Source organism: Talaromyces marneffei, chromosome 1 (genome assembly GCF_009556855.1).
Source record: "Talaromyces marneffei chromosome 1, complete sequence".
NCBI classification, from domain to species: Eukaryota; Fungi; Ascomycota; class Eurotiomycetes; order Eurotiales; family Trichocomaceae; genus Talaromyces; species Talaromyces marneffei.
The window spans coordinates 4,590,702-4,615,571 of NC_072348.1; the positions used below are offsets into that span (position 1 = coordinate 4,590,702).

General features: G+C 45.7%; 11 protein-coding genes across 11 annotated transcripts; 4 read left to right on the plus strand and 7 right to left on the minus strand.

Annotated features, from left to right (window-relative positions):
- Window positions 1–256: 256 nt before the first annotated feature.
- On the minus strand, window positions 257–729 carry EYB26_001696 (uncharacterized protein; the record flags this gene model as incomplete). The annotated part of the gene is made up of 2 exons (XM_054261004.1): window positions 257–505; window positions 568–729. 2 exons carry the CDS (start codon window positions 727–729, stop codon window positions 257–259), a joined length of 411 nt encoding a protein of 136 aa, XP_054116979.1.
- An 862-nt stretch (window positions 730–1,591) lies between these two features.
- EYB26_001697 (uncharacterized protein) lies at window positions 1,592–3,705 on the minus strand (the record flags this gene model as incomplete). The annotated part of the gene is made up of 4 exons (XM_054261005.1): window positions 1,592–1,934; window positions 1,990–2,371; window positions 2,432–2,731; window positions 2,784–3,705. 4 exons carry the CDS (start codon window positions 3,703–3,705, stop codon window positions 1,592–1,594), a joined length of 1,947 nt encoding a protein of 648 aa, XP_054116980.1.
- A 1,629-nt stretch (window positions 3,706–5,334) lies between these two features.
- EYB26_001698 (uncharacterized protein) lies at window positions 5,335–6,690 on the minus strand (the record flags this gene model as incomplete). Its single annotated transcript, XM_054261006.1, has 2 exons — window positions 5,335–6,554; window positions 6,603–6,690. The coding sequence occupies 2 exons, from the start codon at window positions 6,688–6,690 to the stop codon at window positions 5,335–5,337; spliced, it is 1,308 nt and encodes a 435-aa protein (XP_054116981.1).
- Window positions 6,691–7,102: 412 nt separating this feature from the next.
- Window positions 7,103–8,788, minus strand: EYB26_001699 (uncharacterized protein; the record flags this gene model as incomplete). The annotated part of the gene is made up of 1 exon (XM_054261007.1): window positions 7,103–8,788. One exon carries the CDS (start codon window positions 8,786–8,788, stop codon window positions 7,103–7,105), a length of 1,686 nt encoding a protein of 561 aa, XP_054116982.1.
- A 1,757-nt stretch (window positions 8,789–10,545) lies between these two features.
- EYB26_001700 (uncharacterized protein) lies at window positions 10,546–12,260 on the plus strand (the record flags this gene model as incomplete). Its single annotated transcript, XM_054261008.1, has 4 exons — window positions 10,546–10,579; window positions 10,638–10,970; window positions 11,047–11,476; window positions 11,537–12,260. The coding sequence occupies 4 exons, from the start codon at window positions 10,546–10,548 to the stop codon at window positions 12,258–12,260; spliced, it is 1,521 nt and encodes a 506-aa protein (XP_054116983.1).
- A 279-nt stretch (window positions 12,261–12,539) lies between these two features.
- EYB26_001701 (uncharacterized protein) lies at window positions 12,540–13,715 on the minus strand (the record flags this gene model as incomplete). Its single annotated transcript, XM_054261009.1, has 2 exons — window positions 12,540–12,663; window positions 12,724–13,715. 2 exons carry the CDS (start codon window positions 13,713–13,715, stop codon window positions 12,540–12,542), a joined length of 1,116 nt encoding a protein of 371 aa, XP_054116984.1.
- A 1,580-nt stretch (window positions 13,716–15,295) lies between these two features.
- EYB26_001702 (uncharacterized protein) lies at window positions 15,296–15,742 on the plus strand (the record flags this gene model as incomplete). The annotated part of the gene is made up of 2 exons (XM_054261010.1): window positions 15,296–15,594; window positions 15,655–15,742. The coding sequence occupies 2 exons, from the start codon at window positions 15,296–15,298 to the stop codon at window positions 15,740–15,742; spliced, it is 387 nt and encodes a 128-aa protein (XP_054116985.1).
- Window positions 15,743–16,972: 1,230 nt separating this feature from the next.
- EYB26_001703 (uncharacterized protein) lies at window positions 16,973–18,004 on the plus strand (the record flags this gene model as incomplete). The annotated part of the gene is made up of 2 exons (XM_054261011.1): window positions 16,973–17,130; window positions 17,194–18,004. 2 exons carry the CDS (start codon window positions 16,973–16,975, stop codon window positions 18,002–18,004), a joined length of 969 nt encoding a protein of 322 aa, XP_054116986.1.
- Window positions 18,005–18,091: 87 nt separating this feature from the next.
- Window positions 18,092–19,811, minus strand: EYB26_001704 (uncharacterized protein; the record flags this gene model as incomplete). The annotated part of the gene is made up of 5 exons (XM_054261012.1): window positions 18,092–18,658; window positions 18,719–18,943; window positions 19,009–19,295; window positions 19,361–19,708; window positions 19,778–19,811. 5 exons carry the CDS (start codon window positions 19,809–19,811, stop codon window positions 18,092–18,094), a joined length of 1,461 nt encoding a protein of 486 aa, XP_054116987.1.
- A 1,605-nt stretch (window positions 19,812–21,416) lies between these two features.
- Window positions 21,417–22,828, plus strand: EYB26_001705 (uncharacterized protein; the record flags this gene model as incomplete). The annotated part of the gene is made up of 5 exons (XM_054261013.1): window positions 21,417–21,563; window positions 21,617–21,721; window positions 21,775–22,172; window positions 22,242–22,306; window positions 22,368–22,828. 5 exons carry the CDS (start codon window positions 21,417–21,419, stop codon window positions 22,826–22,828), a joined length of 1,176 nt encoding a protein of 391 aa, XP_054116988.1.
- A 1,063-nt stretch (window positions 22,829–23,891) lies between these two features.
- EYB26_001706 (uncharacterized protein) lies at window positions 23,892–24,299 on the minus strand (the record flags this gene model as incomplete). The annotated part of the gene is made up of 2 exons (XM_054261014.1): window positions 23,892–24,018; window positions 24,070–24,299. 2 exons carry the CDS (start codon window positions 24,297–24,299, stop codon window positions 23,892–23,894), a joined length of 357 nt encoding a protein of 118 aa, XP_054116989.1.
- Window positions 24,300–24,870: the final 571 nt, after the last annotated feature.

The window sequence follows — 24,870 nt, forward strand, 5'->3', positions numbered from 1 at the left end:
CGCGTCATATCAACAGATCATTCTTGCAACGCTAAGCGAGCCATATTTCGGTTCACGTATTGCTGCTCATCGACAGCCATGTTCGCAGTGTAATGAGGGCGAACATATACTTGGGCATCTGCATCGTCTTCTCGGTGGAGGGCGATGTGGCGGACATTCATCTTGCATGAGTCCTCAGATAATAAGTGGCATGATCCATGCCCGGAGCGAACCGTTTCGCGCGTCGTTCTTCACCCAACCCAAACCGAATTCAAACTCATCGCATAATCGAATTCCCATCACCACCCTGCATGCCAGACTCATCATGCTGATACCCATACCCCCCATCTCCAGCACCAACAGCGGCAGCTTCACCATCATTGAGAATCTGCTGCTGCAACACAATACTATAAACACTCGCTTTCAGCAGCGTATATACAGTCGCCGTCTTGCGTTCGAGGAGGCGCAGGCCGTCTAGTGTCAGTGAAGCGGGATTGTCGGCGAGGTTGGCGAGCGCCTCTCCTAACTACATCCACCCAGTAAAAGAATTAGTATCATAGCATTGTTGTTTTGGAAAGGGAGATGTACCTTATTCACATTCTCGAGTAACCGTGCATATTCATCGAGGACTTCCTGCTCGAGCTCGCTGACCAAACCGCCAGAGGAGCTGAGGAGGGGATTATTCTCATTGCCAGTGTTGCTTGTATCTCTGGAGGGAGTTGTGCTGCGAAGGAAATTGTCGTGGCTCATTTTGTTGTTGTAGGACTTTTGTTGGTAAACGAGAGCAGAAATTGGGTTTACACGTTCAATTCGTTGCTTGGGCTTGATTCGTAGCTTTCCTTTGGCTTGGGGGTTCGGTAGGACAGGTCGTGTAATAGGCAATTGAGCTGTGTTCCTGTTTATTGTGGATTACAGAGTATCGTTGAGACGTTGATTGTTGATGGTGTTGTCAGTCTATGGGCGTTGACTATTAAATGCGAATCTCCGCTGTCCCGGCGGGGAACACTATAATTGGAACTTCCAGATCTGTAGTCTCGTTCACCTACCATAGAACCTTCGAAGAAGTGCTTCGGAAAAAAAAACCATACCATTGGCAGAAATTCTGGAATTGATATTTCTCTACTTATTTCGACCTGGGTCAAGCTGGACCGCATACTGCTTCCATCAGACAGTCGATTGTAAATATATACATATCTCTAGAGACTCGGCGTCAACTTCATATTACTCAAAATGATAGTCAAAAATAATGTATCTTTCTCACGCCTGTAATGCTCTTGTGCGCGCGTGTGAATATACCGCCAATACATGCAAAGGACAAAAGTCAATAGACAGATCCATAAACAGAACAGATTCTTATTGGAAACATTGTCAAGCAGATGCAATGCAACAAAACGAAAGATTCACTGGGCCATTTGATCGATGACAACAAGGCCGCTATAGAAACCAAACTCCATAAACACCATATGCTCCTTATAAGCTTCAAACAAACGCACGGATCCGATATTGTAGTCGTTATAGTTGCAATCATCAAGAAACTTTTCTGTTAACACATTTGACGTCATGATACAAGGAACAAGCGAAGAATTCAAGCGTAGAATCTGGGTCGCCTTGTTTATTCATCACCTTCATGGTGAAGGGTGACACTGTTGAATTCCTCGAAAGGATCAGCAATCTCGCCACCAGGAGTAGCCAGACCCGAATCTAATGGAACGCCTGGCATTTTATTTGATGACCCTCCAATATCCACACTGGCACTTTCTTTGACGTTGCGGAAATTGACTGTGTCGATGCCGCGTCCTTGATGAGGGATCATGGGCGGTTTCATATGTCGGATCAAGGCCCAAGATGTGCTTCGGAAAAAAGGATGCGTTTTCACATCAGAGGCACCCGCTCTTGCTCCAAGGCGTTTTGTTTCATCTTTGATGAGTAGCTTTCGTATAAGAGATTTGCACAAACTGATGAAGTTGTTAGTCACATAACACAAATAACCTTTCTTCGGAGGAGACGTACCTGGAAATCTGTTGTGCTCCGCCATGTTCAGGGAACGGTACTTCGTTTCGAAGGATGTTGGAAAATGTAGCAGTACGGTTCTTGCCTTTGAACGGTGTGGTACCATATAACATTTCGTATATCAAAATTCCCAGAGTCCACCAGTCGACGGCACTGGTATGACCGCATCCTTGAATCACTTCTGGCGCGATGTATTCTTCTGTTCCAACGAACGAATTCGTTCGGAAATCGGCGATGCATGATTTTGTGTCGATTGTGGGGAAAGACGCTGGCCCATTACCGTTGCGTCCCAGTATCATCGTTGGCGCTCCTCCTGGCCCTGATTGTTTTGACAAGTCGAAATCAGACAACATGATATGACCGGATTGATGCAGAAGGATATCTGTTTCGTCTGTCAGTCACCAAAAATCGATTCGTATTCGCCTTCATAAGATCAACTCACTCTCGGGTTTGAGATCACGATATATGAAACCCATCAAATGGAGATATTCCAGGGCTGCCGTCACCTCCGCTGCATAGAATCGGGCGTCATCCTCAGGAATGCATTTTCCGGGACGAGTCTGCAAAGCTCTGAAAAACTCTCCACCACTGCAGTACTCCATACACAAATACAAAAAATCCTCTGATTGAAAAGAATGATATAGCGTCACAATGAAAGGGTGGTTGCTCGTAGCCAAGATCTCTTGTTCGGCAAGCGCTCGTTTAATCTTGTTACGTTTGATCATTTCCTTCTTGCTCAATACTGTTCATAAAGTCAGTATCTTCCTCTTTTGCACATGTCACAATTAACCCACCTTTCATAGCGTAAAGCCGGTTAGATTTCTTCTCTCTGACCAAATAGACCTTGCCAACATCTCCTTTACCAATCAATTTGATTTTGTCAAAACTGCCTGGACCAACCTCCACATTGCGCACCTTGATCGAATTCGAGCTGTATGTCCTTCGGAAAGCGCCAGATGACGCTACTCTGATCTGACCGGGCAGAGGCACCTTTCCATCTGGCCCAATGCTTGGGATAGCGAGTACCTCATCCGATGCATCCGGAAGTCCGACTTGAGCTTGGTTTCCTCCCTGCGCTACCAATGGTTCTTTACCCAACTCTGCTGTCTTTGGTCGCTCACCGGACTTGTCATCGGCAAATAGCCCCTGGGCGTTTGGCGCAGAGGCCACTCGGCGAAGCTTGCGTGCTAATTCTTCCTTGCCGGCAGTGGTCGCTTGATCGACCGCAGGAATTCCCTGCACTTGTAATTCGGGTACATCAGGGGGTGTGGACGGAAGAGAACTGTCATTGCGATGCCGAAGGGCAGGATGGCCCTGATGAGCGAAGTAGGGGTTGGCGTGAGCAGTCGGCGAGAGACTGTCGTCTAAAGGGTTGCCCTCACTTGCGACGGTAGTCGAGCGATTGCGGCCGATAGCAGGCAAAAACCGGGATTGTTTCGTATTTGATCTTGAATCATTCTTTGGCAGACTAGTGTTGGAGCTGTTTATTTCTCGGTCCGAACTGTTGCCGTTCGTCCCAACATTACTACTCGACGAGTTGATGCGGAAAAAGTTCTTGATCTTGGAAGGGAAGTGATTCATCGAGGACTCCGTATTATTGTTGCTGCTGTTGACATTGTTGTTGTTATGTTTCTTGGAGGAGAGGGAAAGGCCATGGAAGTTGCGTTTCTCCGACGGCACAGGAGAGGGTTGTGAAGAAGTGAACAGCTGCGTCATTGTGGAGGATACGGGGGATTATTCGGAAGAGTGACTCCCAGCTTATTCAATATTTGTTTCTTCGAAGCTGGAAACTGGGCGAAGATATAGAATAGGTTTGGAAATTGCTTGATAAGCCGCGGACGCTGATATAAGTCAAGTAAATAAGATCACGGCGACAAGCCCGGGGATGAGGCGAGGAATTGATGCAACCGACCCGAGTCCCAGCGTCACCCAGAGCGCGGCAGGTTACAGGTGAATGCAAGTGAGCATGGAAGCGAAAGACAGGGATGTCGTGGAGTATGGCAACAAGAAAATATTGAAGAAGAGAAGATGGAAAGGGCGTTGAAGTAAAGTGCTGTGAATGAGGGGAGGACGAGAGAGTGGACAGACAACTCGAACGGCAACTGGGAGAGAGGGAGGAATGAACGGGGCCTCCGAGCGGCAGTGGAGTCCTGTGGTAAGTGCAGACGGCCAGACGCAAGTAAGGGTGGGTCTCCTGGGGACTGTCTCAGTAACAATATCGAGGACGCCTCAGATCGATATACATAGTAAAATATGTAACTACGTAGATGAAGATATAAAATTGGAATCATCAAGAACGATCCGATCAGCAATCAGCTTGTCGAGAATCCCTCAGAAAGAGAAAAATCTTATAAATTCTGGCCATCCTACTGTAGACATGAAGCCGTCGAAGGCAGCATTCCACTTATCGCCTCCAAGCGCTAAGTTAACCAACCCGGTGGATACAACTCCCTGTAACGTATGGTAAAAGGTACTCCCTTGGCACCACTTTAGTGAGGCGGGAGTAACAGAAGGACCGGTAATACGGAATACTGAACAGCCGGTGGCTGTGTCTGCGTCTAGGCCTTCTTCCCTCTGTTCGGAGCGGTTCCTGCTTGCCACACTTTGTTCAGCCACTGACTACAATGTGCATAAACCGAGTATTTACAGAGTAACTACAGACTCCGGAGTACCGGTGTGAAAGCAACCGGAGTTCCACTCTTAGATGATGAAACGAAATTCAAAAATTTCCAAAAAGTGCAAAGCGCGGCTAAAATAATTCTTAATTCTTAATTCTTAATTTATACTCGTAATGGAGCATGTCCACTGACCACAGGCTTGACCGTTGCGACTCCACCTCCAAGGCTCTCAACGAGAAGCAGGCATGGAACGGGTTGCGGTCGGACTCGTTACCGAATCAAACCAGGTGTTTCTTTTTTGTTGCGAAGGTCAAACCACAGCTACGGTTCTATCCATCGTAGTGCGAAGACACGAGGTGATTGCGTGAAACCTCCAATAGCCGGCCCGGGATGGAACCCTTGCCACCATCTACTCTGTACGGTAGTAGGTTGTTACTACGAGTAGTCCTTGCCATGACAAATAACAAAAAATCCTGTGAGAATACCTACATAAATTACAACTTCATCATCATAATTTGTATATTGGTCTTCCATTGAGTGTTTGTCTATACAAAGTATCGAATTTCTTTGTAACGCGCTTTCTAGAGCTTTCTATCTCTGTGAGTACAACAATATTGTTATAAGGGGCCTCCAAGTTACCTGGATTTCGGCCGGGATATGGAGCTATGCGCTATGCGATCGAGTAGAATAATTATGGATATTGCCTCCTGTTAAAGTATGGGTTTTGCTAAAATAGGGGCGCTCCTGTTGTTTCAGCAATGGTGGAGGGAATCTTGAGAGTAGATTCGAGATGCTCCTTGTACCTCCTCGCCATGTCCAGGTCCTTGACAAGGTTGCGCCTCTGCTCAACTAGACTCTGTTTTGTCTCTGCATCCATCTCAAACACATGAATGGCCATGTATCGATCAAGGTTCGCCAGCTGCGTCGACAAACTCTGGTATTCCTTCATTGCATCCTGGAGTGATCTTTGCGTGCCCTGATCAACCACGTACGTTGGAAGTGTTCCTGCATACGGCGTAACCTGTGGGGTCAATTGGCTCGTCAAATTGTTGGGACCCAACACCGCGTATGTAGTTGGTACAGTCCCATGAGGATCGGGTAGGCTGAAGGTAGGAAGTATCGCACCCGGATTCCCTACTGTTGGCAAAAGGGTTGCCAACAGAGGTGCAGTCTGTGGCTGCGATAAATTCTGAATAATCGAGCCCAGGTTAATGTATGACTGAGGAGCAGCTTGATACCATGCCCCAGGATCTGGAAGCAGCAATGATGGATAATTGAAGTATCCTGCCATCGATAGAGCATCCTGACCTGGCTGCATGATCTGGAATACAGACCCAAATCCTGGGGTCAGTGGCAGTGGTTGCTGTCGGTAGATATCGGATGCCAATAATGGAACTTGCAGTTGTTGCAACGATTGCCATGTAGGATAGAAGCCGCCAACTTGAGGATTGTTTTCCTCACTGCCAGTTCCTATACGAACACCACCTGCTGCAGCCCTAGTGGGCTTCTCATGTTCTCCTGAAGTGTCAAACCTGACACTATTCGAGTTTGAAGATTCGCCGCTATTTTGGGTAGCCTTTTTTTCTGCATTGATTTTCTGCGATATGACCGGCTTCGTCATATTCTTCCCAGTTTTTGGAGGACAATCGTCGCTTTTCTTCAGGGTTGGTGGCTTGAATGCTGGAGCCGGGGCCTTAGTGTCAATATGGACAACTTTGCCGCCTGGCGTGACTCGCTGATGTTTCGGTGAAGTGTGCCGTTTCAGAAAGTTGACAAAGCCAGAACTGTTGTTTGAATCTTTGTCATGAATCTCGCTCTGGGGGCGGGAAACTAACTTCTGGAATGAATCATCAGAAGTTGCCGTAGAACGATCGGCACGTCTCGATCCAGACAATGTTGGTTCACGCTCAGTGGCCGATCCGGTATTTTGGCGGCGTAGCAAGTTGTCTAGATCTGTCAGCTTGAATGCCCGCTATCTGGTCCTGGGAAACTCACTTTCAAGTGCATATATAGTAAATTGGCCAATATCAATAGAGGCAGTGCCTTGTAGTGCCATCAATTCGGTAATGCTATACTTTGACATTGTGATTGACGAATGATCGACCGCTTCACGGCAAAATGATAAAGAGAACAAGAAAGTTGGATTGTTTTCAGCAGCTGGGACACTCAAAAAGATCTATGAATGGTGTGAGAGGAGTTGAGAATGAAAGATGAATAGTGTCTTTGCACACCGAGAGAAACAACAAAGGGCATCTAGGGGAATGATTCGGTGTGTTCGTTGCCCAAGCAGGCAGGAACGAGCCTTTTGTTGTCCTAAGGAAGGAGTCACGATACATGTGCCCTGCACTTGCTAGATATTGACGTCTGGCTCTCACGTGCTTCTTTTTTTTTTATTATTTTTTATTTCGAAGGCACTTACAGTCAATTCAAATATTTGAAAATTTCATATTTCATACGCCATGGCATAAAGATAGCCTTTGGCTGCTACCTGACTATCACACAATCTGATGGCATTTGACTGGTTCAACAATGCCGCTGATATCGTCGTCTCTCTCGTCATCTAATTGAGACAAATGGTCACCTAACTGATCTTCGTTTGTCATCTCCCAACTCCCGGTACGCTCATGACTCGTGACTTTTGCGCCCCCGCCAGGCGTAATCCTCTGAAACGTCCCATTTGATGGATGTGAGAAGCTGACATCCTGATCACTAGCCATCTTTTTATCCCCCTTGAACCCACCGAGACCTGGTGACGTGCGTCGTCGATACAGTCCCATACCACAAAGCCACGCAATGCCTATAGCTGCTAATACTACCGCAAGAGTTACAGCTGCACCTATAACCCCAGCACCGGCCAGACTCAGGTGGGTCTTGCTGTGCTTCTTAGCAAAGTTTGCGGCCCCAAGGCAGAACATCGGTGAACTATTGCACGCGTCACACCATGATTTCGTCGAGGGAAGCATAAATTCGCCAAGTGAGGCAGCAAACTCGTTAAAAGGGAGATCGATCTGACTTGGGCTATAGCCAAAAAGGGGATACTGAGTGAAGCCCTCATGGACAGAAGAACCATTGCGGAATAGAAGTCGGACGTATAAATCTGATGGCTTTGGGTATACATCCGAGGATGTTGGACTCATGCTGAAAAGTTCTAGTATCATCGAAGAGCCAAGCATCGGCATCCCATAAAACTGGCTGTTCATTGTCGATGCAAGCTGGCTGAGGCCAGCGAAAGCGACGAGCGGTTCAACCCCTCCAAATACCAAGGTCATCTTTGACGCAGATCCCTGAGTCTCTATGTTCATAGAGAGGGACTGGAGCATAAGGCGAGATAGAGTGCGTCCGGCAATAGCACGAACTCGGTCGCTATCGTCACTACCTGAAACAGTCACGTTTCCGTTGGTGGCATACGTGTATTGGTTCGCCAGTATCCTAGCTCTCTGCAAGTCATGAGATGATAATGCTGTCATCAGACTTTCGTTGTGCATGTAGTTATATTCCAGGTACTCGAAAACATCCCTGGCTCGGGCATAGCCGACGGAAGCTTCGGTCATCACGCCCTCGAGGGCGAGATCATACATGTCGGAGTAGAATCGGGAATTATCTGACTCGATGCGTTGAAACTCGGAGCTCGCTTGGTATTCTTGTTCCTGCTCCTGGTGCTTATCGCAGTCTGCTTGACCTGCAACCAAGATCGAGCCAGGGTCCGCCAAGCTACTCGCATAGATTCGTGGGTACTGATAATCGTTCAAGGGAGAGCCGACTATAGTGCCATTTGATAGAATGTAAGTATCGTCCAAGTAGGTGTAGCTTTGATCCTTGTTGCCCGTTGGTGGATAAAATCCTTGCATGAATGCAAGAGCGGAGGCTTCATTGAATTGTTCGGAAGTGGAGTATACTCTCACTTGTTCAAGATTCAGTTTGTGCTGATTGAGGTCCCGTACCCAAGTATTCTGTGCCCTAATAGAGCCACCGATGATATATCGATCACGGAAATTAGATCCAACATTGTACAGATTTCTTGCGCCCAATGGGGTCAAGGTTTGAGGCTCTGACGAGACAGCAGGGGTGCTGTCACCGTGAACATTGAAGCCGAAGACTGCCCATACAGTCACTCCAGCGTCCTGAGCTAGGACTTGAAGGGAAAAGAGAAGCGCAAGAGCGAAACACTGAATAGTTTGCATGTTGAACCGAAACGACTTTTCAAACACTCGTTAATCAAGATACAGACTCTCTAGTTGAAATTGGCTCGACAAGACTTCCTATATATGACCTCCTACGAATCGTTTGTGTCAGAGCGAGGTCACTCATCTCGCGGCTACAAAGCTTAACTCTGGTTCAACTCTAATCTATCCGTCATGATCCGAAGCTTTCCTTGAGACTTCTATATGAGATATACAGAATCAAAACTTGGTTCGCACCTGGATCAAGTTACTATGCCCGGAAGCGGATGACTTTCGTAGTCATTGATCTTGTTTATTTTCAGGGCATCCGATTTCTAACCTGGACTCGGCTTTTTACATACTTATGGACAACTTGGAGCTCAACGAAGCAGAGTTTAGATTTCTACATATAGATATCAATGGTCAATTGATTAACAATGGCGATTGATTATCTGTGGCTAGCCTGTATCATGATGAGATTATGTTTAGAGCCGAATGTACCTTTGCGATACATATAGTATACGCAATCGGCATGAATTGTTAGATTTTGAAGAAGCACGAGTAATGACCTGTGTATAGTTGCATTGAACCGAAGTCATGACAGCCTCCCGGATGCGGAAGGTTTCCTTGGAAAGCCCTAAGTTAATAGTAATAATAGTATTAGTCCACCATTAGTAGTACTAAGAAGCTTTTTGAAAGTTACCTTTAATAAGTAAAAACTATTTTAACTATAATAATAAAAAAATCGGATGAATTATCATGTCGTGGATGTATGATGAATTTGTGCTAAAATCCTCTACCGTTTCGGGAATGTATGGCGGGTTGCCGTTTTGGGCAGAATTCAATTAGGGCTAGAAGACTAGAACACCTCCGGAATCCCATGCCATAGGGTCGCTACTTACAAATTTTGTGCAGAGGGTTTCATCGAAACGTGCAGCAATATCTGATCGAGCGCACGGGGTCCTTTCGTGATCAGTCTCATATTTTCATGCAAACGGGTTTGTCAAGTAGTGAATGAATTGAGACCGCAACTCGCCATATATCGAAGATGAAGTAGGTATGATACATTGTGTCATAGTATATGACTGTCTCATAGTAATGGTACAGAATGTATCTAGACAATTCACCATTACTGTCTTCGCTTGTCCACGTATGTTGCAAGGCACTTGAATACAAGCCATCTGAGAGTTTAAGATAAGAAAGAATTTGCAGAGCAGCAATCAGTGTATCAATTTCATGGTTCCAAAGACATTCTGGAATAATTTCGAAATGACAGATTGTAACACACGTCTTCTGCCTCCGCCTTCTCTCATTCTTTTCTCCCTCACCTCCAGGCTGGGCAGTACTCACACCAATCTTATCAGGACTGCCTTCTTGTGCTGGCTTCGCATCCTTTGATTTGTCGCTGTCTTCGCAAAAGGCAACCGAAACTTCATTGCCCCATTGCCTTCTCCTTAATAGAGTCTATATCCTACGCAATACACGCTAGTCCATGTTAGGAAAACAATCTTGTGCAAGCTGCATAACGGTAGTCCTCTTTTAGGCTAGGGTCCTTTTGGTTGTATGTCGTTCTCCCGCATCTCCCTCCACCGACCATTCATTTTCTGTCCAGGAACAATACCGATAGTCATCGCAAACAACTCTTCCCTTCATCCTCTTCTACTATGATATATGCACGAGAACAAGGATTGATTCCATTACATTGATTTTGGCGCATTCTGAACACCGGTGGATGCCTAGTTGCCGTTACGCTTACTTTCCCAGGATCTCAGTCCAAGATGCCAGGTGACAGGCCAGTCTCAAAAGAGACAGGTTCGTTATGCCATAGAATTGCCTCTATCTCCATTGGATCGTTTCTAACTCGTCTTAGGCACGATGCCATTCATTGTATCAACCGGCTTGCACAAGACCGACCAAGATACACGAAAATTTATTCGTAAGCATGTCATGTTAGGCAAAAATACTGGCAAAGGCTCCGGGAAACAACGACACAACAAGGCAAAGCGTAAAAGACCTCTACCAGAATTTATCCCTCTCGCGATAGCTCCACGTCCTGACGAAGATATCCCCACATTCTCGGATACATTACATACTTTATCTTCAGCTTATCCTCCTTCCATCCCTCAAAAGATTGGAACGGATTTGTCTCTTGTACAATTTGCCGACGTAGTAGAGCCATCTACAGCATCGCTTGTTCTGCGATGTAAGTACTGCTTCTCCCTATTTGCGAAAATCTCTGTGCAACTCGGAGAGCTCAACGCATCTTCTATAAAATCTAGTCTCAGCTGTGGCAAAACGAACATTATTTCCCCTGGAATCATGTATTTTGTTCGACAAACAAGAAGGGCGACAATGGATTGAACTCATGGCCTTCGACCCTATTTTCCTCCATACGATGATATTCACCACACTAACCTACCATGACTCGCTCCGACGCTGCCGAAGTTATGCACCTAGGTGCATGCAATCGTCCTTACACTTTACTAAGGCAATTCGTCTTTTGCGGGAGAGACTGTTACTCGAGAGTGATGAAACAAAATTTTCGGATATTACGCTGTCTACAGTCCTCGGTCTGGCCGTCTACGCCTACCTGACCGGGGAAGACAAGGCCGCGGAATATCATCTTTCTGCCCTGCGTACCATCATAGACTTCAGAGGTGGCATATGTGCATTTTGGCATAGTGGAAAACTCCTTCTTGAGCTCTTCAGGTATGCATGTTATGTCTCTTTGATCATTCTCGTTTGGCCAACGTGATTGATTTCTTTTAGATGCGATATAGGCCTAGCTCTCAACCATGGTTCAACGACATTCTTTTTCACCGACCCTTCGGTAGAACCATTCCCGCCGTATCCAGAGGAAGAATTATTACACTGTTTCTTGGGAGCCAACATATGTGACACACAAGGCAGCCTAGAAAACTTCCTAGTTGAAGTTGATGATGATTTAGTCAAAGCCTGGAGTATCGTGAAGCAATTCAGCACACGTATCAATCTTTCTAGCAAGACCAAAAGAAAACTACCGAAAGAACTCTTATTAGACACAATGGCCTCTGTCATGTATCGTCTTATGCACATGAGCTACATATACGGTTCTCTCGACGAATGTATACGCCTCGGATTACTGACATATTCAATAAGTATCTTTCTCCAGTGGAGAGACACGAGGATGTCATATAATTATTTTTCGACTACCTACAGAGATTGTTTGACTGCCTCTCACTTCTCAAATATGTTGCCCATTCATTTCCAGCTGTGGCTTTTGATGATTGGAGCCGTCTCAATTTACGAGGAGCAAGTCGACCTGTGGCTTAAACCACAGTTGGAGTCTATCATCAATTCGTGCAGTCTGGATAGTTGGGATCAAACAAGGGATATTTTGCATTCGATTATGTGGATTGATCTGCTGCATGATCATCTTGGCAAAAGAATCTTCGACTCCATTGTTACTGAGAGTTCACTTACTGAAAGCTTCATGCTCTCAGATCGCGGCTAATTCATGTTCCTTCTTTCCTCTCTCCCTCTCATTTTTGACTCTGGGCCATTGAAGCTCCTTGGTGGGAATTGTTAATGACTTATGAAATGCCGTTTAGTGATTCTTGATTCAATATGAGATCTGTAAATTATTTTCAAACTTTAACCAGGAATGCTTTGACATAATTGTCCATGCGAAAATTTCATACGACCTGGACTATAATTATTTCTAAAAATTAATTGACAACCTAAATCAAGCGAGACAAAGTAGTTAAGGTACAGGGTAATAAAACAGATGTAATTAGACATCGCCATGCATCGAAGTGATGATCTGTTCGACATTCGCGAAGCGTAACTCTTTGAGAGTCTCCGTCCAAATCAAGTCATTCAAAACATCGCCATCAGTATAGAACCAGCGAGAGAGCCTAAATTCGTTAGCTGTCCGAACCAGAGAGAATTTTGGGGGATATTTGCAGATGACTTACGGGGAAACCTGGCAATTCATCAAAAAACAACCATGGGAGGCTTTGCCATGTCCCGCAACAGCATCAACATATGTCGCCGCTCCTCTATCTACGGGCCTTCCGGCAATAGAGAAAAACATCTTTGCAGCAACACCAGTAGCACCCTTGGCATCACGAGATAGACTGGTGCCCTTTGTAAGTCCCGGATCAACCATGTTGACGATGACATGATCGGGGTTGACATGCTCCGCCAGTCTGACGATGAACAACTGACTGAGTAATTTTGATACTCCGTATCTCTCTTCCGCATCCCAGGGCGTAATTGCTGTGTTGTCGAAAGAGGGCAAAAACGGGCGTTTGTCCTTGTTGGGTATCTTGCATAAATGAGCTGTGACCGAATTGACAATGGTAAGTTGTGCCGGCGTATTTCTTTCCATGGATTTGCTTTTGAGCACAGGAAGTAGGAGAATGGCAAGCAATGCTGTGCTAATGTGGTTCACCTGTATAGTCTTCTCGTGACCGGTTGAAGGAACAGTCGAAAATGTCATTGCACTGACGCCGGCGTTCAAGATGACAAAGTCAATACGAGGCAAGGACCTTTGACACTCGTGGACGAATGCCTGAATGGACTCGTAGGACTCCATATCAATCTGCCAGACATCTACCTTGGCGGAGGGATTTCCATTAGCCCCTGCTGCTGCACGGAGTTGCTTTGCAGCCGTGTTCCCCTTTTCAATTGATCGTACAGCCATCACCAGGTGGGATAGACCAAGAGATAGAAGTTGTTTAGCTGTCTCAAACCCGAGGCCAACGTTGGAACCTGTGATGATGGCACATGAACCTTTCTCCCCGATGGTAGGGTATTTCTCTTTCGTTGGGAGACCGATTTTGGTTCGAAATTGGTTCTTGAAGAACACCGGGCCAAAGTTTTCTGGTAAAGGGGGCATGTCTTTGGAAGGAACTGGATTAGGGCCGGTGGCCTTGCCTTGGCCTTTCTTCTGTTGTGAAGGCATTCTGGGGCGCGTATTGTAGGGGGATTTGAGATTTGGTATCTGGCTTAGGGGACTTAGCAAGGATTTACTCGAGATGAAAATGACAGGATATAATCACAGAAGAACAGATTTCACAAAGCAGAACGTTTGATTTATAGACCTCCATTACCAGGAATTCTTAGGGGTATTTCATCATATATCCAAGACTAGACCCAAAGCGGCAAACAATTATGGTCCAGTCATTTTTCCATCGGCAATATAAACTGTAGGCAGACATATTCAGAATTTCAATTCCGAAACCCCATTGATCCACCTAGATATCGTCTGGTTTGAACCATGAGCAGCCCCTGCCTTAAACTCGTTGTTTAACTGAGGACGATCGAGAGTACCTAAATCCCGCGGAGTTAGGGCTAATTTTCGCGCTATTCCCAAAATGGCAAACGATCTTGGACCAGTTAGAAGCGATCTTCCATTTTAAGATGATAACATTATAGGCAGGCAGATGCACGTATTTATTTCGGAATTTCCTTTATGGAGGAAAAGGGGGCAGGATCCTGACAAAACAATGAAGGCCATTTTTGTGGCTGGGCGTGCCATTCAAACAAAAATCACCAAGTCAATTGTGAAAATTCGAATTGCCTAGGTACTTTGGGAGGTTGCCAGATAGAGAGTATCCATTGGAAGTATCCCAATATTTGTTCCTAGATACTTTAGTTCTCATGGGTAGAAGTAAGAGCAACCCCAGACGCCAAATTTTGATAGCCTGAACTCCGAGATGCTAGATATCTGGTTCATCAGTTGAAGTCCGTCATAAGGACTATCTCAACTAAGTTAAACGTATTGGACTTTGGTTGTAGAATTACATGCCTAGGAATCGGGCACGTCCATATAAAAGTATGAAAATTGAGCGAAAACCACCCGCAGACCGAAGGAATTCATTCATCAATGGATATTTATCGAATACCTGGGCACCTGGGCAGGTAACCTAACATTCTATACCTATATAAAGAGAAACGCTGATTATATAAAACGCTATTCTGACGATTCAAGACTAAACAAACCAGAGTTCATTGGCGGAGGTATCTACAGAAACAAATTATTCTAAAGGAAAAGTTGACGTATTCAGGCTAAACGCCACTTACAATACGGCAGGTTTAGGATTCGTGTCAAACTCGTCGTCTCTTTTTAGTGCAACATCGGTTTCGTACTCATATTCTTCTATTTTATATTTCTCTTAGACACATACAAGGTGGCGGTGTAAATATACCGGCTCCTTTAGGATCCTTATTATGAAAGAGATGGGGTTCTTATTTGCCCTCAATTCTCGATGCCTTTGAAACACGCAGTTCTACGCAACAATATACGGGTATATTAGCTTTAAACATAAATCGATCTAATGGAGAGGTATTCATTTGTGGAAAATATAAACATGGATGCCCGTAAATGTCTGTTAATTGCATTCAAAAATGCTGAATGCGGAGAAAATGGGCCCTTGAAGAAATGCCATAAATATCTGACTACAACATTGAAACATTCCCTTTGTAACTCCATCTTCGAAACGTGAAGAGTAATTCGACCAGTGTAGCTGACTAGATACCATCATGAAATACTTATCGTTGATCACATATGCTTGTACCTGGTTACTCCAAACCCAGGGAGCTAGCTCATTATCAACCTCCCAACTCGAGAAACGGACAGCTCGCACAAGTCCGCCGTCTGGATGTTTCGTCGTACGCGGATCAGGTATAGAACCCGGCGACTATAGCACGCTTTCAGCAGCTGTAACCGCTCTCGGCTCAAGTACAGCCGATGCTTGTATTTTCATCTACAACAGCACGTATACAGAAGCACTTCGTATTGATTATGGAGGGGCGTTGACTTTGTACGGCTACACGACAAAGTATGTATAATCCAAGCCATACCTATCCATTAGCTGATCACTGACAGTCGGCTAAGTTAGTTATGGCGAACAAAAATACAACACAGTCACAATCACCCGAAACGAAAGCTCCGCTGAAGCCGGTAATCTAGATGACTCGTCCCAGTAAACGTCGTAAGCTCCAATTTCAAGGCCTACAACATCAATTTCTCCAACACGTATGGCCAAGGAGCGCAAGCCGTTGCATTGACTGCCAATGGCGATCAACAAGGATATTATGCATGTGGATTTTAGGGTTATCAGGACACGCTATATGCCAAAGCTGGGAAGCAGTATTATTCAAACTGCTATATCGAGGGTGCCATCGACTTTATCTTTGGAGCGGCTGCGGCGTGGTTTGGTGAATGTACAATTGCTAGTAATGGAGGTGGTGCAATTACGGCCAATTCAAGGAGTAGTACGACGGATACTACTTGGTATGTGATTGATTCTAGCACGGTAAGCTGTTCGCATGTGTCCCTCTATTAATCACGTTGGCACAGATAACGGCAGCTTCCGGCTATAGTATTAGCGAGAAGGTATACTTAGGACGACCGTGGAGACAATATGCTCGTGTGATCTTCCAAACCTCTAATCTAACCAACATCATCAACGCTGCTGGATGGACAACACTATATACGGGAGCCACTCCGTGAGTACTCCTCAGCTTGCTATTTGCGTAGCTATCTACCAGTGACGGACGCTAACTAACGAATACCGAACAAAAAGAATCTTCGAGGAATATGACAATACAGGCGATGGAAGTAGCACCTCATACCGTGTAGAGGAAACAAGAGCCACAGCAGCTGTTACAAAAACACAACTTTGGGGCGATACTTGGGCAGACTGGATTGATACTAGATGGTAACTTACCAGGGTTGTGTAGTGACAAGTTGCATTTCAAATCTGCTAATATGATTCCGTCAATGGTGTAAAATGATAGCAAAGTATTTCCCTCTGAATATTGCGCAGGACGGTAGTACATATGCAATGATATGGGTCGATTGTCATATGTTATCTGTATGTGGCGATAGTGTCAGGGCTAGTCTGGGGCGCGGAAGGAGTTTGCGATCTTCTGTGGGGCATCCACGACTGATAACATCAAGATGGCTTGATAGATTGCGACTTGCAGAAAAGGGCGACTTATTGAATCTTACCGATTCGCCAGTCGCATATATATGTTAGCCTTGAACGAATATGGAAGGTTCAAGCGGCAGATTGGAGGTTATCTGGCCCTGTCCACAGGATCGTCCGGATATAAATAAATAGACTGTGAACGAACTGAAACTGCTATAATGAAAATACTCCTAGAGCGTCGCATCGTTTAATCACAACTAAAACCAATCCATCTGTAAAAATCATGTCTAAAATCGTTCGGGTTGGTGCGGTTCAATCCGAGCCGGTGTGGCTGGACCTGGAGGGCAGTGTGGACAAGACGATTTCTTTAATCGAGAAAGCAGCCGCCGATGGAGTCAATGTGCTTGGTTTTCCAGAGGTTTGGATCCCGGGGTATCCATGGTAAGTAATGGTGCTTAATCAGTTCCATGGCCTGGACTGACAACGGATGCGGTCGCCGGCTAGGAGCATGTGGACATCGGCGGTAATCAACAATTCCCATATAATTCACGACTACATGAACAACTCTATGAGGAAAGATTCACCTCAAATGAAACGTATCCAGGCCGCGGTCAAGGAAGCCGGTATGGTGGTCGTATTAGGATATAGTGAACGCGACGGAGCGAGCCTATACATGGCACAATCCTTTATTGATCCTTCTGGCGAGATCGTACATCACCGACGAAAGATCAAGCCGACGCACATCGAGCGAACAATCTGGGGCGAGGGCCAAGCAGAATCACTTACTTGCGTTATTGATTCTCCGTTTGGGAAGGTTGGTGGACTCAACTGCTGGGAGCATCTGCAACCGCTATTGCGATACTATGAATACTCCCAAGGAGTACAGATCCATATAGCTAGCTGGCCCGCCGAATTCGAGATGCCGGACCCCAAAAAGATCGCCTGGCTGTATCACGAGACGGGAGAGGCGTCATATCGCGCAAGCCAATTTTTCGCCATTGAGGGTCAGGCTTTTGTCTTGGTTGCGTCGCAGATTTTGACGGAGGCGAACGTTGAAAGGAATAACCTGACGGGCAACCCAGTGACTAAAACGCCTGGTGGTGGTTTTTCGATGATTTTCGGACCAGACGGCAAACCGCTCTGTGAGCCTGTAGACGCCGGGGCAGAGGCGATATTGACTGCTGATATCGATCTGCGAGACATTGATAAACCAAAGGCATTTATCGATGTCGTAGGCCATTATGCTCGACCGGATCTCTTGAGCTTGTTGGTCAATCCTACTGTAGACAAACATGTAACAACAATGAAGAAATGAAGCCAAGGGCTAATTTGTTGCCTTCTAACCAAATCTCAATGTTGAAAATGCTGTCACCAGAATAGAGTTCCTTGTACACTTCATAGATCAAATAAACCAAGGCGTGTTGCTATTGAGTGCCGCCATCTGCCACCATTTGAATTGTGAGTTATTGTCCACATCAGCCTGAAGATCTTGCTGGTTCCATAGCGTTTCAATGATGTTTCTGATGACAAAAACATTACCGATTTTCCGATTCTGATCCATCTGATCCAAGCTGTGTAGAATTTCAATTCTATGCTTGTCCGACTGTGCCTCGCAAGCCAACACAAACAGCGGCCAGGGGCTAGTACAAATCGGCAGGGATATCAAGACCCGAAATCCAAGATCGACGTACGAAGATCTGCGAGTTGCGTTTTCAGAGCCAGGGATGACTTGTAAAAGGTAAATCAATGTCGCTATGCGATAAAACTCAGCTGTGGACAAAATTCTGGCCGCTTGGCCCTGGATTTGACTCGCTTTGTCTATATTTGCGTATTGATTCAATCGTAATAACTGTGATTCGAGATCATCAAACTCCGTTGTGTACGTTCGACTGGGTAAATTATCCCGTAAGAAGTTTATTCTGTGAATCGCGTCAAGTAGCTCCAAAGAGAAGCCTAGTGACCCGATGATCTTGCTCGATGTTAGAACCAGTTGTTATAATGAAACTTTGTCGTTTAAGAAACGGCCTACCTCTGTTTTGTCAAATGTTGGAGAAAGAAAACCCGACATTGAAGGTGACCCGTCGGAGAGTCGGCTACGGTGTTGGCTACAGCCACCAAGCACTTCATGATAGAGAAACCAGGTATAAAGGAAACTAGATGTGCGGCCGCCGGATTTAGAAGTATCAAGCCGCCGTAGAATGTTCTTGGCTCCGTTCAGGTGAAGGTGCCAGTTTCCTTCGGTCTCATCGAATATCTGCAATTAATCAGAGGCCGAATGGGGAGATATATTGAAGCAAACTTGGGGAGGGGATCGCATACACTATAGACACAAAGCATCAGGGATGCGGCGAGTTGGGTTTCTACGACTCCAGGATGTCTTAGTGCTTCTTCCCCTGCTAGAGAATAGGAGAGGTAGCGAAGGGCTTTTGTCTTGAATGGCAATGCTTTTTGCACGCCGAGTCTATGAAAGCATGAAACGGCAAAGATAGCATTTCGTAATGCTATAGATGCTTCGCATGTGTGCGAAAGTGCACGTGGTAGTAAGTCTAAGCGGAAGCCATTGTTGCTGTCAATCGTACATATCATGCTCGATATCCTCCTCTCGTCTAGGCACATGGGCATCTTGTATTAGCATATCAGACATCATGTAAATGTACTGAAGATTACTTACAGTATTCTAGAAGATCCGAGCCATCGTGAGCAATATCAGGCCAGGATGAGAGACAACGAGGTGAAGGATAGGTGTAGTCTCTTTGAGAAATTAGCTGCGACCATGCGATTGATCGTTCCGAATGCTTCAAATCCTTGAATGTGACATTGAGGAATTGTAGTCCATAGTTCTCCTTGTGTTTGGGCAGGAGATAGACAGCGTCTGTTGGAGCTTTGAGATGGCTATCTTTGCGCCTTCCGTCGTACTCATCCTCCCATCGGAGTTGGATGCCATATCCCAAGCACCGCCTACCGGTACGAAGACAATTTCGACACGCTGGAAATTCCTTATCACAGCCAATCTTGCGCCCTGGGTACGTTGTCAACAAACAGAGGCTCCTTGGAGGTTACATATTATTTTACAGGCCAGAATACGCACGTTTGCAGGTCCGGCAGCCCTGGCGAGTTCGCATGTTGCATGAAGAATAGTGTGCCGAACGATAAAAGGTGTTCCTCACATTTATCAATTATAGGGAAATCCATTGGAATCCATTGTATGAACAGACGAAAGTGATGTATACTACAGAGTAAAGAAGATGGTTGTAGGATGATTCAGATAAGTGCCGGGATGGAAGGAGCCACTAACGTAGGGGACCGACCAGCCGGCGTCTGCCTCAGGCCGTACAGTATCAATCAATCAATCAACACTACTTCGTACAGCCTTAACGCGAGCTCGGCGTCTGTGCACCTGTCTTACAATCGTTGGTATACGTAGTATGACCAGGGATTAAGAATCCGACATATTGGAACGTTTTCGCTTCGCAACATGAATCCACACAGTGTCGTTATAAGCCATTGATGGCAGTTGTCCAGCACATACGACCATAGGGTGTGGAAAACAGGGCTTCCCGTCCGCTCAGCCGTACTTAAGCCACACGCCGGTTGGTTAGTAGTTGGGTGGGTGACCACCAGCGAATCCCAACTGTTGTATGTTTTTTTGCTTATCTCGGGAGGTTCTCGTTTTTGTTCCTTATAAGGAAGGATACGAAACTGATTCCATGGCGTTGCCTCTACCGAGGTTTTCTTATTTTTGTTACTGCTTCAGTACAACCTTCAATACAGTCCTTTAGGGAGGTCATGTCTCCACGTAAATACACTGTACTCACGCTTGACCTCTAATGCTGGAATCCCCTGTTAATGAATTCGGTTCTGCCTAAGTGAGTGTATTCCCAACTTAGTAACCATCTACATGGCTCGATAAATCCCGAGTAGTTCAAATGGCCTACTCCTAGTATATTGCTATTACGTATTGTTAAAGGGATTGGTCATTTTTACAAACGATATTCAGTGATTCGCTACGTATTTCGTGTCGAACTTCGTTTCGCTAAGATTAGTCAGTCTTCCAGTCTTGGTCCGGACCTCGGGCTCCACATGTGCATTGTTCACACGTTCAACGACGACTAAGTTATTTACTCTTTAGCTTCAAAGCATGGACAATGCGTACATAAAAGCTCGACACGTGAGAAGTTCCTAATAATGGCCACTCCACAGCAGGATCATTAAGGGCGAAAAGCCTCATGCACGACTTGAGCATGAAATGCAGAGTGCATGAACTTGTGTCATAAAATGCCAAAGTGACCCGAAAAATAGGGCACGCTAGGGGAAAAGAGTCGTTTTGGGACTTAAGGTTTCTATTTCTTCAGTCTGGACCTGGCTCACCGTGGTGATAATCCGGTTGTGTTACCAATTTTAGGGCAAAGCCCGAAATTCATCGGCTAATTTATTTGATCAAATAGTTGATCAGACCTGGCATAACCTCAGATTGATAACTACTCCAAGGTCAGATCAGCGGTCAGGAGGCGTAACCGCAGGCGTCATTGGACAAGCGCCGTTTAAAAGTAGGTTCAAATATGTCCCATGTGTCGAAGTGGGTTTGATTGAAACACTGAAGAACTTTCGACCTGCTCAAGCCTCGAGTGTCTGTAGTTGTAGAACGTCACATCTCCTTTTCTCTCGCTATTAAAGTCTCTCACCCTGTGATATGTTGCTGTCTTCAACAAGACGAACAACAACCCCAGATGGCGGATGATAGGAGTTTGGTCGTCAAGGCCGTTCCTGCGGTCTTTTTGACCATCGCTTGTCTGACGGTCATTCTACGTTGCTATGTTCGCATTTCCATTGTCAAAGCATTTGGGGTGGATGATGGAGCTATGGTGTTGTCAATGGTAGGGAGACTGTTAAAATTCGAAGTGAGCAGGAATTGACATTCCATTTCCAGTTGTGTTACATTATGTTCTGCGCCTGCATGATTGGAGGTGCGCTATACGGCACTGGTAGGAGATTTGCTGATTTGACAGCTGCTCAACGAATGACTGCGATGGAGGTACGACGTCTTTCATTCATGAGGGCTTGTCGATGTGTCTGACATACTCACAGTACTGGTGGCTCTGCGAAATAGCCTACTGCTTCTCATCACTCTTCTGCAAAATCTCCATCTGCTTCTTTCTGATGCGCATCACAATTCTCAGAACTCACATCTATCTCCTATACACCGTCATGATATTGACAGTCATCGGAGGACTCATTTTCATGTTTCTGATGCTCTTACAATGCAAGCCCATCTCGTACTTCTGGACTCGCACTACCTTGGATCCAGCCTATCAAGGTGATTGCATCAGTATCGACATTATTATCAACATGACCTATGTCTATAGCGCGTTAGCGGCGGTTTGCGATTTTACCGTGGGTATTATACCCGTCTTTTTGGTGAAGAATTTGAATATGCGAAAGGAGACCAGGCTTGCTGTTATGGGTATCCTTAGTATGGCTTGCGTGTAGGTTCCCTCCCCTGACCTGGTCCGTACCAGAGGGTTTGATTTCTAATGTGTTGGATTGTCGCATAGTGCCAGTTTAGCTGTCATCGTTCGTATACCGTTTGTTACAACGTTCAAGGACCCTGACTTCCTCTGTAAGTCATTGCTGTTGAATCCATTCCCGTGCATCTTCGATTAATAATGAATTCTTGCCAGACGCTACCGTCGATATCGCAATCTGGTCGTGCGTCGAGAACGGCCTGGGTATCTCAGCCGCATGTCTCGCAACTCTCCGTCCTCTCCTACGCCAAATTCGCGGCTCTTCCAAGAGTGGACCTTATTCACTGTCATCCCGTATGAATTCCAGTGCGAATCCCGGACCTCATCGAACTTGGAATAACCCTGCTAGCCGAGGTTTGTCGTTGGGGTCTATTGATCGTAAACCGAGGCAGGGTGACTTGCGACCAGATAAGTCTGCTGTTATTGTGACCAGAATTCACAGTGAACCAGAGGAGAGAGGGACTCGTGCGAATAATGGTAGTGAGGAGCATTTGAATCACGGGCGGTCGTCTGGTGAAAAGGAATACCAGGTGCTGGAAGTCCATCAAACATTTGAGATTATGACGGCATCGACCTCTGTGCCGAATGATGAGAGAGTGCCGCGTGAACATGTTTGATCGAGACGCTCGAAGTTTTTCGTCGTCTTTATACTCGGTGTTTCTAGAATAAACCTTCTGCAATAACGAGACACCGATGGTCTTCAATCGTACACATCATCAATCAATATTGAATCTAGCTTTGAGTTTGTTGTCGTACGACCTTTTGTCCTCAATTTTTTGCTTTGCTATAGGTACGAATTGCTGCGACCAATACCATGGCATAATCTCATGGAATGAATCGTGATCCGGGCAGCTCTTAGTGAATCTCGGTTGGATCTCCTTATCGAAGATTGCGAATAGTCCAGTAGGGCTCGATAGAGCAAGGCTCGTTGTCCCAAGCCGAATTCATTATCTCTGATAGCTTGAAGTTAAAAGGAGAATAGCCTTTACGGTCATCTCGCTTTTCTTCCACGGCCAGAATATCCATGAACTCCGAACGGCTATTATTGTGTTCACAAGGCTCGATACTATCCACCGCCATGCCAGTGAGCCAATAGGGAGGGTGAAGTATCTCTATAGGTAGAGAACATGCCCCCTCAAGATCTATAAGCGATGTTATATGCCAATTCTCATCAACAAATATATTGCTTTGGTGTAGATCCGTCAATGTCAAGACAAATGGTCCTCGGCGAAGATCGCGACGGAAAAACGACGAGAAGATTGCTCGCATTGTTGTCAGAGATGATGTTTGATAAATAAAGTCTCCAGTATCATTTATGGCGTTTGGTTGATGGTAGAGCCGGCTACCATGGTAAGCTAGAGTATCCACGACATATGAATCAACAGTGGAGTAAGTGAAGTTTCGCAGCATATCTACCGGGATGCGTTCGTTCTCTAATTCTTAAATCCCAAGTGAAAGAGGACGGTTTCGAAGCCGTATAATTCCGTTGTTATCGATGGCAAAAGACCCAATTCTCTGAAGAGGCTTCCTGGATAAGCTTAAAATATCCTACTCTGGTCACGGAAAAAATTGGCCCGCAACTTGAGATTATTGTGCTTCGATTCCAGGTAGACGATAGCATTGTCCCCTCCCTTGCCTCAATGTACTCGATCAGTAGGTAGCCAACGTCGAGCTCTCTAGTCAAATTGTTTTGGATCTGGTGACGGACATATTCCGAAGGGGTCTTACAGCCGAGAAAAGATAGCATTCGGCGGCGGAAATACTGTATCCAACGAAATAGGATGGAACAGTTCCCAACATGGGTGAACTAGATATTCAGCCAGCTGTGCGTAAGAATATAGGCCACGGGGGAACATACAGTTTCCCCAGAAGCCATCCCAAACCCATAAAGACGTGGAATTGGTATTTCAGGGCAATTTTCTTGGATCCAGGCGTACGTTCCCGCCTCGCATCGAATCTTTTCATCTCCATTTCCAGGTCGAAAATCCTCTCCAACACGGTATGGCAAGGGGAAACGGACAAGGACACGTTTCCCCACGTGTTGCTTCTGATGTCTCCGTTCAAGAACAGTAACTGGAATGCAAACATTGTAGCTCCCATGGAGCCAATCCTGTAACGGAGCTACTTGGCACGCATTCGCTGACCGGAGACCTAGTGCTGGGCGACAATATCTTGGATCAATCCATGCTTGCTTTCGAGGAGCGCGAAGAATTGGGCTTTCTGTCTAGGGTAGTTAAGTTCATGGAGAATATTCCGTTCTCTCCTTTTCGCATCCGAGTATGTTAACTCCTCATGAAGCAATTGCCGCGTTTTTGTCATGATCATCGAATACGTTGACCAATCTCGTATCTCGCAGAAAAATTGAAAGGGGTTAATTAATCCGGTGGTCTAAGTTAGAGGTGACAGCTAAACGTAAGCTTTGGAAGATACAAACAATGCAAGCGATGGTAGCTGTAGCAATAGCTATCTACCTAGGTACATACTCTGTACAGAGCAGTTAGCAGAGTTAACTAACTGGTTAGTACCTGACAGACGTTATTTTACGGCTATCCCGGATACGGTTATTGCAGCGCATAAATCCACTCAGCTGCCCTCATTGGATATCAACCGGTCCTCATTACAAGGATTTGCCAAGAGACCTCCTTACTAAAATAGCGCG